Consider the following 17,028-nt stretch of genomic DNA (forward strand, 5'->3'; position numbering starts at 1 on the left):
ACAAATCTGACATGTTCTCATCTTCAAATATATTTAACATAATATCAAAGTGGCCCCCCTTCATGTATCTCATGTGACCATCATCATGCAGGCTGATACCTGGGGATTGCTATGATATGCTGTGATTAGGGGTGCCATGGTTGGGTACTTTTAAAGTCCCGGTTCCGTTCATTTTGGGTTCAGTAAAGAAACAAATGCAAAACCATAGACCTTTATAGGGCTGTCACATTACCTTGCTTTGCTCCTCACAAGGCTCCCCTGCTGCACTGTGTGTGTATGCTAGTGGCCCCGCTCCTCCCCCACACTGCATGACTGACAAGATACCTCACTCCCTTGTTCTATGAAACACTGTTGTTCTATGGAGCGTCTAGGTGCTGAGAAGAGGAAAACAGACACGCTTCATGTGGCAATATATGGAGGCTGGCAAAATGATCCACTTCATTTTCATTTGTTATGAGATTCATTCTTTGCTTTATTATTGGAAGACCTTGAAGAAGAACTCTTGTCACATTGTAATCTGGTGACACACCCACTAATAAGATCATTCATTCATAATGAATTTTTAGTTTTCAAATTATGCCAAGAGCCAATAACAACCACCCTGTGGGCTAAAAATGTCCCCCGGGGCCGCGCTTTGGACGCCCTGGTTGACAGTGTTTGCCAGAAGATGTGAATGAAAGTGTGAATGATGATTTCACTTTTAGTAAAGTGAACTTCCTTATTGGCTGATGTGTAGGCACGCCGCTTTTGTCTTTGCCCACCAGCCAGACGTTTCCAAATGACAGAAGAAGGTTTTGGAACTCAGGCTTCCATCTGGCGGAGTGGACGCGTAACGCTTAACTCACTTTTAACGTACGCCGTATGTGACGTATTCACCAACAGCTTCACATTTCATCTCTTTCTTTTGGCCCTTTCATCTCGCCGACGTTGTCTCTCAGCATGCGCTCAATTTTCGAGGGGAATCGACCTTTTCTAGGTTGTACGGTGCGACGGTGGCGCCACGAGATGAATGCAAGCTTGGACCATGTGGGACAAAGACGTCCTCGCACTTCCATTTGGTCTGCACATTGATGTCCACTCAAAGAAAGGTGACCCCTCCTGCGCTGGGGGGGGTTTATCTGGCGGGGGTTTAAAATGGACTGTGGCCAACACACACACACACACACACACACACACACACACACACACACACACACACACACACACACACACAGTAGTAAAACACGGAGGAATTTTTTGTGCAGGTAAATAAGTGGAAGGTTACCCACATTGGCAACAAAGATACACTTCGATGTAATCATCGATGATGAGACCAAAGAGATGCAGTCAAATGTAGCCTGAGTGCACACAATTTAGCCACTAATGCTTTCTGCACCCATCATGGCCGTGCACTGTGTGTGTGTGTGTGTGTGTGTGCGCGTGAGTAGTGGAGGACAGTGTTAACCTTGATCCAGCTCCTCCTATACGTGTGTCTCATGGCCTAGGAATGTTTCCACGGCAACAACGATACTTTGGAGGTGAAGCCCAGTTCAAGTGGCAGGTAGCAGCCATCTTGCCAAATGAGGCGCGACGCACAACTCTAGGACGGGGCAAAGGTAAACGCAGGACGGCTGGTTGCCTGAGATGAGCACCCGTGTGGCGATGCGGGTCTTACTATTGTACAATGTAGAACACGACCACAATTTAGCAGGAGAAAAAACACACATACAGTATTTGTGGATTTTTGTTCAAAAAAGTTATTTTTTTTCTCCAAAAACACATCTCATTCACTACGAGTTGCTAATCATTTATCAATGCATGATAGTCCACATCAACCATACAACATACACGTACCAGCCTACATTTTTCACATGTGTATGTTTTTGTCATCAAGTGTTGAGATTAGGGATTAGCATACATGCCTTTCAGTGTCGATCACCTGTGGCTCGTGCTATGGCAGCCCGCAGCCTGGAGCGATCCCTAACTTTGTACATATACAACAGGTGTGACTCTGTACCTGCAGGGCATGTTGTCAGGTTGTGAGTGTGTGTGTGTGTGTGTGAGTGAGTGTGTGTGTGTGTGTCCCAGCGTGGGTGTGAGGCAGCTTAACGCAATAAAGCATGTTGTATTGACATCTGTGTTGTGTCTATTGATTCCCCATTATGGAGCTAACAAACCCACCCGGACGCTTTGTCATTCGCGATCACGTTAGCGCAGCCGCTCGCCAACGACTCTGCCCCCTTTTTAAATCCAATCCATACACACACACACACACATTCCTTTACATCCACAGAGCGCTACACCTCTAACACACACACACAGACAGGGACAGGCGACTGTGGTGGCGAGAGGGAAGTCAATGGTGCTGATCAATAGCTGTGGAAGGTTAAAACCAATCACACAATGGCCCGCTGTGAGCTGCTTGCGGCTTCCAGATAAACCGCACATGTGACCTTAACGCGCAATTATTGAATCATCAACCTGCACACACACACACACGCACGCACATGCACACACTGCATCACACAAGAGGTTTGGGACCTGAGGGTCTTACGTCAAACTTCACAAGATACTTTTGGCAGACAAAAACGACACAAATCCTGCGCTCACACTTTTATACCAGCTCATTGCTCTCCACCTCCACAATGCTTATGTGAGACGTGAACACACACGTATTTCTCTTTCTGTGCCTTCTAAAGTTATAAAAACAGGTAAAAAGAGGCAGCTAATGAATGCACATAATGGGACGCACCTATCCTGCCTATAAAGCCTTCTGAAGGCTCCATTTTCTGTCTTTGTGCTAAAGAAGTGGAGACGCATCTACATACGCAGGTTAAGATAAACCATATACTACTATTTGCTGATGTAGATGTGAATCATGCATTATAAAACAAAGAAGCCAACTGTATACATGCTACCCATGCAGCCATATCTCTCACTTGGCAAAGCGCATTTCATCCTTCACAACCCTACTATTTACCCACTTCCTCTTCTGCTCTCCTTCTTTAATGGTGAACTGCAACCACTCCAGTTAGCCCAGGGGTGTCCAAAGTAGTTTGTTTTTTTGAAATTGGCCTTTGTAAAAATACATTTGAACAGGAAAACTTCAAATACGCCAGAAAAAATGGTGAAAAAAGAGCAGTCTTTTTATTAGAATAAAGACAAAATATCAGGAGAATGAAATCATACTATTAAGAGAAAAAAATAGTTGAAATATTAAAGACTATAAAAGTATTTTTTGAACAGTCGTAATATGAAAAAGAAACAAAACTAGCTGCAATTTGAGGAAATTCAGGTGGGGTAAAAGTAAAACTTCTACCGTAATAAAGTCCAAACATTATGTGAATAAAGACATCATACTACAAGAAAAAATGTGCGAAAAGAAAGTTGAAATATTTGTTGAAATAAACAAAAAGGAAAACCAAGCAAGGAAACGTGTAAGTGAAGAGAAAAGGTTCCTACTGGTACGCTTGTCATCAATAACACCAAGCTCAGGTTGTTGATATCCTGTATAGAAAAACATCTTTGCGTATCTGCATGGGGCGCTGTACATTACAAAATGGAAAAGTGGCCCTCGGTGGAAAAGGTCCCTCCCCTTCCGCTACGCATGCAAGATGGCAACTACTGTCCATCACTGCACACGCACTCCCTCATGTGCCTGTTACAGTGCACAGAATCCATGACCCCCTCAAGACCTTAATCGGTGAGCCTGTCTCCCCTCTCAGAGCTTTTTGTGATGTTCTTTTTCACTTCCATGGTCATGGCTTTCCTTTTCTTTGGCGCACCGCCACTTAGGAGACGTAATGAAGTCCAAAAGTGAAGTAATGACTAACATTCTTCCTCAATGTGCTATAGCTGTTCCTCCAGCATGTCTCGTGTCTTAGGAATAAAATGAGGTAGCATGAGGCCTGTGGAAGAGATAGATTTACACTTCTAGTTCCTAGTAAAGATGTCCTTTGGACTGCTAGCAAAAACAAAACCAGTGCAGCTTCACGATCATAAGGCATCACACACACACACACACACACACACACACACACACACACAACATTACCAAGAAGACTGTTATGTCCATTCACACATGCACACACACACACACACACACACACACACACACACACACACAGCCAATTAGCCCAGGCCTTGGCCCAGAAACACGCGCACCCTCCTCCCGTGCACAGCGAGGTGTGAGAGGAGGTTGTTATCCAACCGCACCAAGCTTTGTGTGTGTGTTTGCGTGTGTGTGCGTTTCCAGCTCTGCACAAAAACTTTTCTCGGCATGAACCTTAAAGCCCAGACGTCGGCCATCTTGGCGTCTGGGCTCCGTTATTTCTGTGTTTTAGCAAATGTTCGAGAGAGCAGAGCACGGAGATAACTCGCAGCACCTCAAACGCTCGCCAGCGTCCAACATCACTCACACGCGAGGCGCTCGTCTCGGCAGGAGCTGACAGCGCCGCCTTTCAAGCGGGGCCGCGGCGGGCCCCTTGCCGGATGCTACAATGAAGGATCCAAAAAATAAAGAATGAAAGGAGCGTTTTGGGTAACGAGCTGAGAGACAGCCGCCCGCTTTTCCTTGTGCCGCTCGTTTCCACGAGAGATCCGAGCAGGGGTTTACACGCTTCAGTTCTAGCACTTCCACATCACATTTTTACATCAAATTGGAGGATTTTACAGAATATTAAAGTCAATACGTGTCAAGTGAGGCAAAATCAAGAGACTTCCTTGCCATCAGGACACCACAAAACAAATTTAACCTTAAACCTAATTCAAGCTAAACAATACAAAATGACAATATATAATTTTGCATTCTCTTTTGTTGCCATGGCAACCCCAGTCTATCATAGCAGTGGACCAGCCTGGACACTTGCTGACACTACCTGTTCATGGAAGAAAATGGAAGTTAGCCAGGCTACCAGGACGTTAACCATGCTACCAGGAAGTTAACCAGGCTAGCAGGAAGGTTACCAGGCTACTAGAAAGTCAGCCACGCTACCAGAAAGTTAGCCAACCTAACAAGAAGTGAGCCAGGCTTCCAGAAAGTTAGCCAGGCAAGCAGAAAGTTGACCAAGCTAACAGGAAGTTATCCAGGTTAGCAGTAAGTTAGCCAGGCTAGTAGGAAGTTGCCCATGCTGGCAGGAGAGCCAGATGTGAGCCATGACGAGTGGGATACCAATATGATGGGTTGGTGGAATGAAAAGGTAGATTTTTATTGATGTCTTATATAGCAAGCGATTTAGGTGGCTAATGTTAGCCTAGTGTAGATCTGGTTCCCCTGGTATCCTGGCAAAGGTCCATTTTGCACTGTGAACTTGCAGCATTTCTCTCATGCAGTTGCTTTTGGGTTATATCATTTGTAGCCTTTTTAGTTTGCATGTTTTATGGTTTTGGTGTGTTTTTGGTTTCAGATCATTTCTGTGTTTGGAGCGTTTGGATGTGGTGACAAATCATCATCATAGGTCACATATGGGTTCAAGATTGATTGTTTTTTTATTTTTTAAATGTATTTATTTCAAGTACAGATTCACATAGATCAAATGTCACCATTATTTTTGCTTTTTGTGTGTGTTTTTCACATTTGCTGTTGGGAGCGTTTGGGCGAAAGGTGCTGATGCGGCGAGGGTCCAGCTGAGCCGAGGCATCGAGCTCGGTGCTCCCGTCTTAAAAAAGTGGAGCTGAGAAAAAGTGCTAAGCCTTGGCTTCAGAACTGACTGCTAGCGTGTGCTGAATCCACACACACACACACACACACACACACACACACACACACACACACACACACACACACATGCATGCAATCATAGAGATACACAGCCCTGGTCAAAGTGCAGATGACTGGGAGACAGACCTGTGGCTAACAGACTTAGCTAAAGTGGCTTACGGGGCGGTCAAATCCAATTCAACAAGCTGCTGGTCCTCGGGGGAGCGGAGATGCTGAGAGGGTGTGTATATTTTACCAGAGGGGGGCTTTGGAGTCCAGTGAACAGTCGACAGAAACCTGAGATAGCGTGCTCTCGAGAGAGATGGGATGAGACACAAAGACGAGACGGGGATGAGAAGGGATGAGCGTCGGCCTTTTTCGCTCGGCGCCTCGCTTCCTCTCGACGTGTCGGCAATGACGAGAGGAAGAAAACGCGATGGCGTGAGATCTGAGACAAGCGACGGATCAAAATAACGCTCACGTCCAACAGGTATTGGTTTAACAGCGTGCGTATTACTGCGTTTGCACTTCACAATCATAAACAAGGCCTGTGTAAATTCAATCTTCTAATAATTAAGGGTGAACATGACTTTTTGTAATTTTCAAGCAGTACTGAGCCTCACCAGAAAGGGCAGCATTAAGCAAGAGACTAAGACAAGAGACTAAGATTGTACTGTAATAAGACTGTACTGGACAATTTCATTTTGAAATTTAAAGACTTTTTTTTTTTTTTAAGAATGTAAAAAAGTCAAGACATACAAGGAAATTACCTCAGCAGCTCTGTTTGATAATGTTTTGGTAGTTAGAGCATAGAGAGACTGTTTACCACCTTTTAAACACTTTTAGAGCCCTCGAGACATGAAATAACACCCCATAGTCACCTTTACACTCCTATTGCCCAATACAGTAGACATAATAAGAGAAAATAAGACATTTAAGACATAGAGGGAAAGGCTTCTTGAGACGTCATCTGTACTTCTGAGAAGAAGGTGTCGGACGTTTATCGGAGGTGTTAATAGAAGGAGAGGATTATACCACTACTCCGCCCAGGCTTAGTGTAAGGAACCAATAGGAGGAGGGTGTTGGCACACCAATTCCGCCCACTTTTACTGTATTTAAGGCCTAAGCTACCAGCACTTATTAGTTCGCTGACGAAGCTCTTCGGATGAGGAGCGAAACGTCCGACACCTTCTTCACAGAAGTACAGATGACGTCTCAAGAAGCCTTTCCCTCGATGGACAACTCCTGTACGACTGAGAGCCTACACAGACGCATTTAAGACATAAATAAGACTGTGCCAGGAAAGCTGAGTAGGGGGGCAAACAAAAAGTGATGTCCGGAGTTGGAGCTAGGCGTGGGTTACGGCCGCAATGGTGACTTATTGTGATTGTTGGGAGATCAGTCAAAGCTGCAATCAAGTCTGGTGCTTGTGTGTCTCGGTCAATATTACAGTAACATTAGTGACACCTAGTGACCAGTGTAGGGGACTACATATCATCACCACATACATATCATCAGTGTGTCTTCTGAATGCCTTATTTTTGTATTTGACTTGATTTAGCCATTTTTCAGTTTCAACAACCATGAAACAGCATGGATTATGAAGTCATATATTTTTGAATTGATAAACACTTATGAGGGGTGCTGACTGAATAGAGAAAAGTGGGGGTTGCATTTTTTTCCCTGCAAATAAAAGTGAGAAATAGGAAACTTGTGAATGAAGGACTGAATGGTGCACACATAATCCCTGTGATTAATCCCAAATGAATATTTGTAACAAAGGCAAATGATCTCATTCATTATTCAGCACCACTCCCTGCTCACCTGTCATGCACCTTCGACCCTCTCTTACCATCTTTTACTTTCATTTATTTAAGGACTGACAGAGAAAGTCACCCCCACCCCAAACAGTGATTATGTCCCTCCCCCCCCGGTCAAACGTCCACAAGCCATTCTCTCATTAAAGCCTCCACCATTTTTCTCCCCTGCTGACACCTACTTAAGGTGATAGGCGGAATTACCCCCCACCACGCCTCGCTCACCCCGTCCCACCCCCACGGCAGCCATTAGATGTTTCCGCCTGGATGGACTGGTGGGCTCATAGTGGGGATGGGGACTGAATGGGTGAATGTGGTGGTGGTGGTGGGGTCACTTTCACCTCCAGCATCACTTACACACACACACACACACACACACACACACACACACACACACACACACACTGCCTACAAGCCACATTAGGAACAACAGTGTGTTTCAACACTTGTACAACACGACACACAGGTGAGGAGGAAGTGCAAGTGCATGGCCATTCATGGCCACACACGCATACACCCCCCCACACGTTTTACACATTTTACTCCAACATAAAGACCCCTCTAACTCAAAAGCAGCACGTGAACTACCATCAGTCCTAACAGCTACAGTATTTATTATGCTTACCACAAGAAGATTAGAAGATTAGTTTTCCGCCTTTCCCATCATGGGATCAATATCCACAAATCAATAGATGACCATGAACCTGGAGGAGGGAGGGGGGGAGCCATGGAATGATTTTATTTGGGCCACGGCGACAACTCCAAACGTCCACTCTGATTTCTAGTGGCTTGAAAAGCAACAAAATCAAAATAAAGTCATGAGTCACATGCAAGTGGATTTTTTCAATAAAAAAAGTTAGTGTAAATATCAGTATTTTCTTGTACATTTGGGAATATATTGTACTTAGGCCTGTCAAAAACAGCACATTAACGGCAGTAACTAATTTATTTCATGAATTACGTTACATTTTTTGTGTAATTAACGCACACGCATCATGGCAAGCCACGCCTCTCTGTCATGAAGACAGATGGCAACACAGTGTAGCGTCCTCGCCGAGTCACACAGACTCTGATGCTCTTCTTTTTTACTTTATCCTGACCTCAGCACATCAAGAGTAGTGCAATTCCAACACAGTACAGTATATCTAGGATGTTTTACTGTACACTCAGTTCACGAGATGATGCACAGGATTGGGTCTACAAGAACGAGTTGAGACAAGGCTTGAACACTACTTTTTCTAAAAAGTACGATGACAAAATAGAAAAAATATATGACCATTTTTACTAATAGAATTTCTACTACGTCACACTCTTCCGCACTATGTGCGTATGCTAGCGGCCCCGCCTCCACCCACCGAGACAAAGAGACTGTATGACTGACAAAAGGGCTCACTCTGTTCATGCCGTTGTTCTATGGCACAAACGTTTATTGCGTGATTGATTTATTTGTTTATTTATCTATTTATATGTCGCAGGCCCAGCGCCCACCAGACAGTTTTGCCCACAAGAAATCTTGTCACGTTTTAATCTTGCGATGTCTTGTGACAGCCCTACCATATATGTATGTCCAAGGCACAAACCCATCTCTAGTCCGCTGGTCAGGGGACTGACACTTCCTCACTGTCACTAGACGACCGCAAGATGCTCCGAACATCAAAACATCGTAATTATGCATGCATGTGTGGTCTGACTGGTAAATGTTGAATTTATTCCACGTGCATACAAGTTACAATGGAATACATCGCATGATTCGATTCACAATTCCACATGTCCAAAAGGAGTAGGAAGAATCAAAGCTTATTTAATCCTACCCCCATCTGTTTTACACCAATTGCAATACCTTTGTTCACTTCCTGTATTCCAAATGCACTCTTGCTGGTTTAAATTACTTGGGAAAATGGTAAAGTCGTGTAATAATGTGGTAGAATAGCTGTCACCACAACAATCATAGTAAATAATATGTATGAAACAGATAAAACACAACATAGTTAGATCATGGGTGAGTATAGACTATGTACTCACAACGGAATGAAGAGGTAACACTAAACAGAAAGGCAAAGAAACACAATAAGTGGGTACTCTCTTACTGCGGAAGCAGAATTTGCTGCATTTAAGAAAATAAACTCAGAACGTGGAGTCTTTGAAGGCATTGCTGATAATAATGTGTTTCAAGTGTGATTGTGTTACTATAAAGACTCTACGTAGTCTTAGGTAAAAAGATCAGACATGTGTGCTATCTTTTCATTGAAATATTTCATTTTTCATACAAATATTTATATATCTTCTTCTTTCAATAAAATACGGTTAAAAAGGGCATAATTCACACATACTGCAGTCGCAAATGGTTACTCACGATGGATTCATCTGAAAAGTGTGATTAATCTGATTAAAGTGTTTTAATCATTTGACAGCTCTCGTTTGAATAGAAACAGGAGAAGGTTGTAAAGTGGTCTTACCGGGGCTGGACCTTGCAGCCAGCGAGGACTTGAGTCTCCAGGCGCTGAAATCGGATGCAGTTCTCTGAAAGACGAAGGGGACCGGCAGGGGGACAAACATGGTCCTCTGTCGACCTGGACCTGAGCTGGGGGTCTGCTCCTGTCTTTTTTTTGTTACTCTGCTCTCCGCTTCTTTACTTCCTTCTCACGCTTTTCCTGGACTCGTGCTTTGGACAAAAAGAAGCTTCAAAGTTTTTGTTTTTTTTTAAGAGATCACGACTCACGTCTCTTCTAACGGGTTCTAGCACGGCTGGCGGGCGGCAGGTGAGGACGCCAGGTGAGATCCATGGCGCTGCAGCCGCTAAGCTCCGGTGGGTGCGCGTAAAGACGACTCTGCCATCACCGGTCCACCCGGATGGGATGTGGACGGACTGTCTGTTTTGGTCGGGTGATATATTTGTATCTGCTGAGTAATCACATTTAAAAAAAAGTAAGAAATGCGTTCCTTCCTCCTTAAAGGATGAATAAATCCACATCAATGCACAGTGCTCCGGTGCCGGTCCGTTCTTTGGCTGTGCTCCGCCGTGTACCGCCCAGTGTTTGATCCCGGCACGGTGGCTGCTGTCCGTCGCTGCGCAGCCTGGACGCGCTCTGGTGCTGCAAGGAGCCTCGGCCGGGATACAAGAGACAACAGACACCCACCCCCACTTTTACACCTCCAGTCCTCCCTCCCCCTTGCTCTTTCGCTCTTTCTCGCTCGCTCTCTCTCACGCACACACACACACACATATGCATAATAGCACTTTAGCTTGTGTGTGTGTGTGTATTTGCACAATAATGCAGAGGTGAAAGGCCACATGTGCTTTTGGGTTATATCAGAAACACACTTTATTCTTCAATAGCCTTCCATTGTATCACACACACACGCACGCACGCACGCACACGCACACACACACACACACACACACACAGTAATAACAGTGTACAGGTATGTGCCTTTCCAGCCAATTGATCCAGTGGTCATTACAATGAAGCCAATAATCACATCATCACATCGGCCTGGAGAGCATCGATCGCCTCCTTGCAATACACACGCACGCACGCACGCACGCACACGCACACACACGTTTGATGTTTATTTCAGCAGGTGCATCTCTCTCTCTCACTGTCATGTTTACATATTTAGGCAGGGGCTGATCTAGCAGATAAAGAGGGGAGGGTTCCGGGTCAAGCCAAGGCCAGTGTAGCTTGCGATTATTACATCAACAAGCTTCAACATTGAAATAACCACAACATATTTGTAAGAACCAGGGATGCTCCAATCAGTATTTTATACTGTCGATTCTGATACCGATCATCCATGAGTGAGATTGGCCGATACCGATCACATGGATTAACTACATTTTTCAATTTGGTATTTCATGTCTCGAGGGCTGTAATAATGTTAAAAAAACATAAACAGGTTTTCTATGTCTTATATTGTCTTATTATGTTGACTATATTGGGTAATAGGAGTGTAAAGCTGACAAAAGGCGTAACAACCCATAGTCCCCTTTACACTCCTATTACCCAATATAGTTGACATAATAAGAGAAAATTAGACATATAAGACATAGAAAACCTGTTCTCTACCTTCTAAATATGACTTTTTAACATTATTAGAGCCCTTGAGACATGAAATAACGCTTCTATAGTCACCTTTAACCCAACATAGTTGACATAATAAGAGAAAATAAGACATAGAAAACCTGTTTACCACCTTCTAAATACATTATTAGAGGCCCTCTACGCATGAAATAACACCCCTATAGTCACCTTTACACCCCTATTACCCAACATAGTTGACATAATAAGAGAAAATAAGATAGAAAACATACTGTAGAAAATGTGTTTAAGAAGCCATAGAAAACCTCTTTATCACCTTTTAAATACTTTCTGTTCAGTGCAAAGTAAGCCTCAAAATAAAAGCATGGACACATTAACCACAGTGACTAACAAAAGGCATCCACTGCATTTTTTTTAGATTGCTAGCCAAGTTATTGTCATTGTACTCAAGCCAAATGAACGCAATCCCAAACTCACACGTACTGTAAATGTGCAAGCAATGGGTGCTTTCAGTGTCAATTACCGGTACGTTGACAACCGCTTATGTCAGCGCATGTCAGCCAGGCAGAGGGGTGTTGATGTAGCAGAAACAGAACCTTGCATACCTGCTAGTATCAGTGGACTGCAGTGAGAGTCAATACCACAGCTCATCATAAAGATTTTTATAAACACGCTCATCAATACTGTAAATATGGTGGTCAATAATCGCTCCTCACACACTCTACACAGGAGGAGGTGTTAATACGTTATTGATCAATTATGGCCCCGGCAGGCTCCCTGCTTTACAGTATCTGTACTCCAAACGCCGATACGCCATCGCCTCTAATGTACATCACATGACACGTACACACGCATCATCAAAAGCCTGGATCGTCTCATAGCAATATTATTATGTACGCCTCGCTCACACGCACACACACACACACCAGATGTGTGTCCAATGAGCGAGCGGGAGAGGCCGGACGAAGCGACAGGCCGCCCCTCCAGAGCCCCCCTCTGCGGATAAAAGGCTTAGCGCGGAGGAGCCCCTCCATCGCCCACCCCCCAATCCTAACTCCTTCCAGACAAAAGCAATTATTTCTTGAAAAATATAGTGTGTGTTGTGCATCCATCGCAGCTGCTGGGGTGTGTGTGTGCGTGTACATGCGTGTGTGTGTGTGTGTGTGTACGTGAAGGAGAAGTGAGCAATATGGTGCACGGCGGGCCTCATCGATAACAATATGTTCTTTACCCCACCCCGGTAATATCCTTTCTTTGTATAACCTGCTGCTGGACATGCGGCATCGTGCAAACTATCACCACTAACACACACCATACTACTACTACCACTACTACTACTACTACTACTACTACTACTACTACTACTACTACTACTTTCCATGTAACACTTTAAATTCTCAACTTAACAAATACATTCTACTTTTCAACATTCTGAACACGAAAGCATAATTTTGGCGGGCCGCCACAAGTAAATGAATTATGGGAAAGACTGGACCGGATCAGACTGCTTCCACGTTTGAATTGATTTAACTTAACTTCAATAAATTTTTCAACTTAACAAATTTAAAAAAACAATTCTTTTTTAAAATTTTGAACACAAAAAAAGCACAATTTTGAACACAAAATCAAAATTTTGGCAGGCCGCCACAAATAAACGAATGTTTGGGAAAGACTGGACACATGAAATAAAATCAGACTGCCTCCACAGTTTAATGAATTTGAAATAAAAATGTTCAACTTAACAAAAAATAAATAATTTACAATTTTGAACACAAAAGCACAATTTGTATTCAAAAAAATTGTGCAGCAAAATCACATTGCTGGTGTGTGTGTGTGTGTGTGTGTGAGAGAGACTGTTAAATGGCCGTGTCGTATTGACAAATGAGGTGGTTGAATTAAATTCTGCCTCATCAATAACGTGTGTGAGGTGGTTGTTAAGAGTCGGGGCTGACAATCAATAACCACGTCCAATTATATCATGCGCCGTGACTACACGCTAGCACAAAACTAATCCCACACATGTAAAACATGGAGAGGACCTGCTGCACTTCAAAAGTTGAAGTGGATTGTTTTATTTAAAGACGCATTGGGGTTATTTTTAGCCTGACGCTATTTCTCCTGCTAGCCTGCCGTGGCCCGCTGACTTAAGTAATCAATGGTGGCAGATCGTCAATACGTTGCTCCTCTCCCTGCCGATACCGCTGCCACATATCTATTACTCCTCCTCGGCGCGACAAAAACGTGTAAACAAGCCAAAAGACACCATGAGTCGATCCGCCGCGGCGATCGCATCGCCAGAGAGCCTCCACGCTAACAGCCGGCCAGCTGTCGCGTGGATGAGTAATTGATTCATCCATCGTTGATGATTGTTGATTAAGTCGCATATCTCTTGTAGCAGGTGAGGGGAGTTGGACAACAGTAAATGGAGTGCGCTACTTGGCTGCGACCAGCAGAGGTGCTGTTGTTTCAGTTTCACCTGCAGCCACGCTATGCTAACTCCTGTTGGCAGCTCTGTATGCAATATAATCCCACCTTTATCGCGCTTAATTGCTTCCAGACACGACTGTGATAACTGAATTTCTGCAAAGGAGGATTACTTATTTAGAAATGGAATATTTTTACCTGCATAAATCGAGCAAAATGTAATATAAAATTGTATTATTGTTGTAAAAAAAACATTCAAATATTACAATATAAACAAGACCAGATTAAATATCGCAAGAAAAAAGTGATAATTGTATGTGATTAAAGACTATTTTTTCCCTTCAATTCTAATGGAATAAAGTTAGAAGACATAATTAATTATGATTTCATTATTCATAATATACGATACTTTCACACAAATGAAGTGGCAACTATACATGAACGAAGATTAAAAAAAAGATCAACCTTTTTCTGTTTCAATTATTTGGAATTTTTTTTAATGGTTGCATAATTGCAACAATAAAATGTAAACATTATGAACAAAAGCTAAAAGTAGTATTTTTAAAAGGATAACATCATTTGGGGTGATACACTCCTGATCCAAATGTTAAGACCAGTTGAAAAATGTCTAAAATGATCATTTTGCACATTTGGATCTTAATGAGGACAGTGGACAGTGTAGTGTAGTGACACCTAGTGGCCAGTGTAGAATACTACATATCATCACGATGTGTTTGAATGTCTTCTGAATGCCTTAAACTTGTATTTTACTTCATGTAGCCATTTGTATGCTTGAAAATGATTGGTTTAGGCAAAATAAAGTACATTTTGCTTAAATAGGCCTGTTTTTTTAACTAATAATCAGTCATTTTCAATCACTAAACAGCATGATTTATTAACTCATTCAATACCAAAGACGTATTTATACCTGATTTGATATACCTTATACAGTCAAACTTGTCTATAGCGGCCACTAGAGGGAGACTTCAAAAGTGGCCGCTATAGACAGGTGGCCTCTATAGACAGGTTGGCGTCCAGTTTGAATGTTGACCAGTAGAGGAAAAAAAAAAGAAAAAAAAGAGGTAAATTTTTTAATGTTGACCAGTAGAGGGCACTGTGTGACTGTGGATAAAAGTTGTACAGCACTACTAGGCTTGTTATTATCCACGACCCACAGAACAAAGCTATGCTAGTAATGTCTTACGCTTGTTTTTCATATTTTACTTTTTATACGGCAGAGTGTCATTACAGCTTTAGTTCATCAGGAAGTGACGGGAAGTGACGGTGGGCGTCCCGAGCAGGAGAGCTAGGCTCAGTGCTAGCTGTGAGTTTGGAGAGAGTTGGGAAGTGTGTTTATGTTGGCGTGGATGTAAAGTCCTGCAGTGTTCTCCGCTGTTAATAAAGCCATTAAAGTGCATCGGCGACGTGAGTCTCTCCTTCCCCACAACAAGCGGCATTACAGTATTGACCAGTGCACACCAGGAAATAAACGGTGTCATTTCTTACAGGCTTTGGCTGGACAGCTATGTAGTGGGGCTTGTTTAACCTTTGCCTTGTGGGCAAGCAGGAAGGAGAGACGATGCTGAGAGATGTGTGTGTGTTCTGAGCTGCTGTCTGGTGGCCGCGTTCAATAAATAAAGTTGGCAGAAGCAACAGGAGAAGTTTCCTTCTTTGCTTCGGAGCTGAATAACACTGACAAGTTAACAGACTAATAGCGAACGGAAAAGAAGACGGCTTTTTTTGTGTCGAATACAGAAGATGAGGACTTTGATGGATTTGTGGATGAGGATTGATGAAAAATAACGTGAGTACATTCTAAAATACTTCAGTTAAGTACAATCCAACTCAGTTTTGCTCCTGCTGCCGCATGCATGCAAGCGTTTTTTTTTTTTATTGTAGCGTCGCTGGGAGCACGTCCTGTTCCCAGCATACTTTGCGGTAATGTTTTGGTGCAAATGCTCTTAAAGTTACATGTTTGACCAGGAAATAGCAAGCTCAAAAGAAGACGGCTTTTTTATGTGGAACAGCTGACAGTTTGTGTGGATCTTGTGAATGATTGTGACTGAGCTAGGACTCAGTAATTAAAGTCTACACACGACGGCTTCATTGATTGAAAAATGAAACTTTTTCGTGCATGAAGCTTCTACTTGAGTTGGTAATTTGGCCGCTATATGCAGTCAGATATTGACCAAGGGAGACAAAATGGGTGGCCGCTGGCCTCGTTGGACAGGTGACTGCTATACACAGGGTCTATAACATGTAAATTTGCTGGGGGGGGATATTTCAGTGGCTGCTATAGGCAGGTGGCCGTTCTATAAAGGTGGCCGCTAAGACAGGTTTGACTGTATTTATATGTCTTACGTTCTGTTGTGTGAGAGACAAAAAGTGTTGATGAGAGGTCACTTTTCAATGCAGTTTTAAGCCATAAAAAGGGCCGCAAGGTGGCAGAAGTGCATTAGATAAGAGCTAAGCATGGATCTTTTGCATGTATTAACACGCTCGACAGCAAGGAGGAAGTGAGAGCGCGTGGAGGAGTGTAGCGTGCATAAAATTACGTATTGTAGGGACATTTTAGCGCATGCCCATGTGTGCACACACGGAGTTTATTTCCAAATGTAAAAAATTGTAAATATTTGATGGTGTTCTATTTGTAAATAAATTGTTCTTTTTTGTCTTGTTGATGTTGGTATAGTTGTTTACATATTTCAGCTGTCACAAAAGCAAACAATAATTGTGTGAAAGTGAAAGTTATGCTTGAAATGTATCTTTTCACAAAAGGCTGTTTTTCGCCCTTTTTTAGTTAGGAACTGATATTTTCCTGAAACTTACCTGTGTTCTACTGCTAAATAGTAAAAAACCAAAAGAAGGTAGAAACTATTTTTTTTCTGACGAAAGACGGGAGTCTAATGTTTCTTTTGGTAGGTTCCATGTTTATATAACCATACAACACAATGTTCTGTGTGCCTTGAAAGATCAGTCAGAATGGTTGAAAATGGCTGCTACTGAAGGGGTTGAATTTTGCAAAATGGCTGGGATTGAATGAGTTAATGAATATATTTTAGAAAATCTG

General features: G+C 43.0%; 1 protein-coding gene across 5 annotated transcripts in view; it reads right to left on the reverse strand.

Moving 5' to 3' along the window:
- Positions 1-17,028, reverse strand: part of LOC129173191 (POU domain, class 2, transcription factor 2) — an 88,531-nt gene that overhangs the window by 49,087 nt on the left and 22,416 nt on the right. For 4 of the 5 annotated variants that reach the window (XR_008567189.1, XM_054763879.1, XM_054763881.1 and 1 more), the window contains one exon: positions 9,951-10,395. The exons of the other annotated variant lie outside the window; for it this stretch is intronic. Coding sequence is in view for 3 of the 4 variants with exons in the window: in XM_054763879.1 (XP_054619854.1) it covers positions 9,951-10,050 (100 nt within the window). In the remaining variant the exon portion in view is untranslated. The remainder of the gene's footprint in view (positions 1-9,950; positions 10,396-17,028) is intronic. 5 annotated transcript variants of the gene reach the window in all.

This window comes from Dunckerocampus dactyliophorus, chromosome 20 (genome assembly GCF_027744805.1).
Source record: "Dunckerocampus dactyliophorus isolate RoL2022-P2 chromosome 20, RoL_Ddac_1.1, whole genome shotgun sequence".
Lineage (NCBI taxonomy): Eukaryota > Metazoa > Chordata > Actinopteri > Syngnathiformes > Syngnathidae > Dunckerocampus > Dunckerocampus dactyliophorus.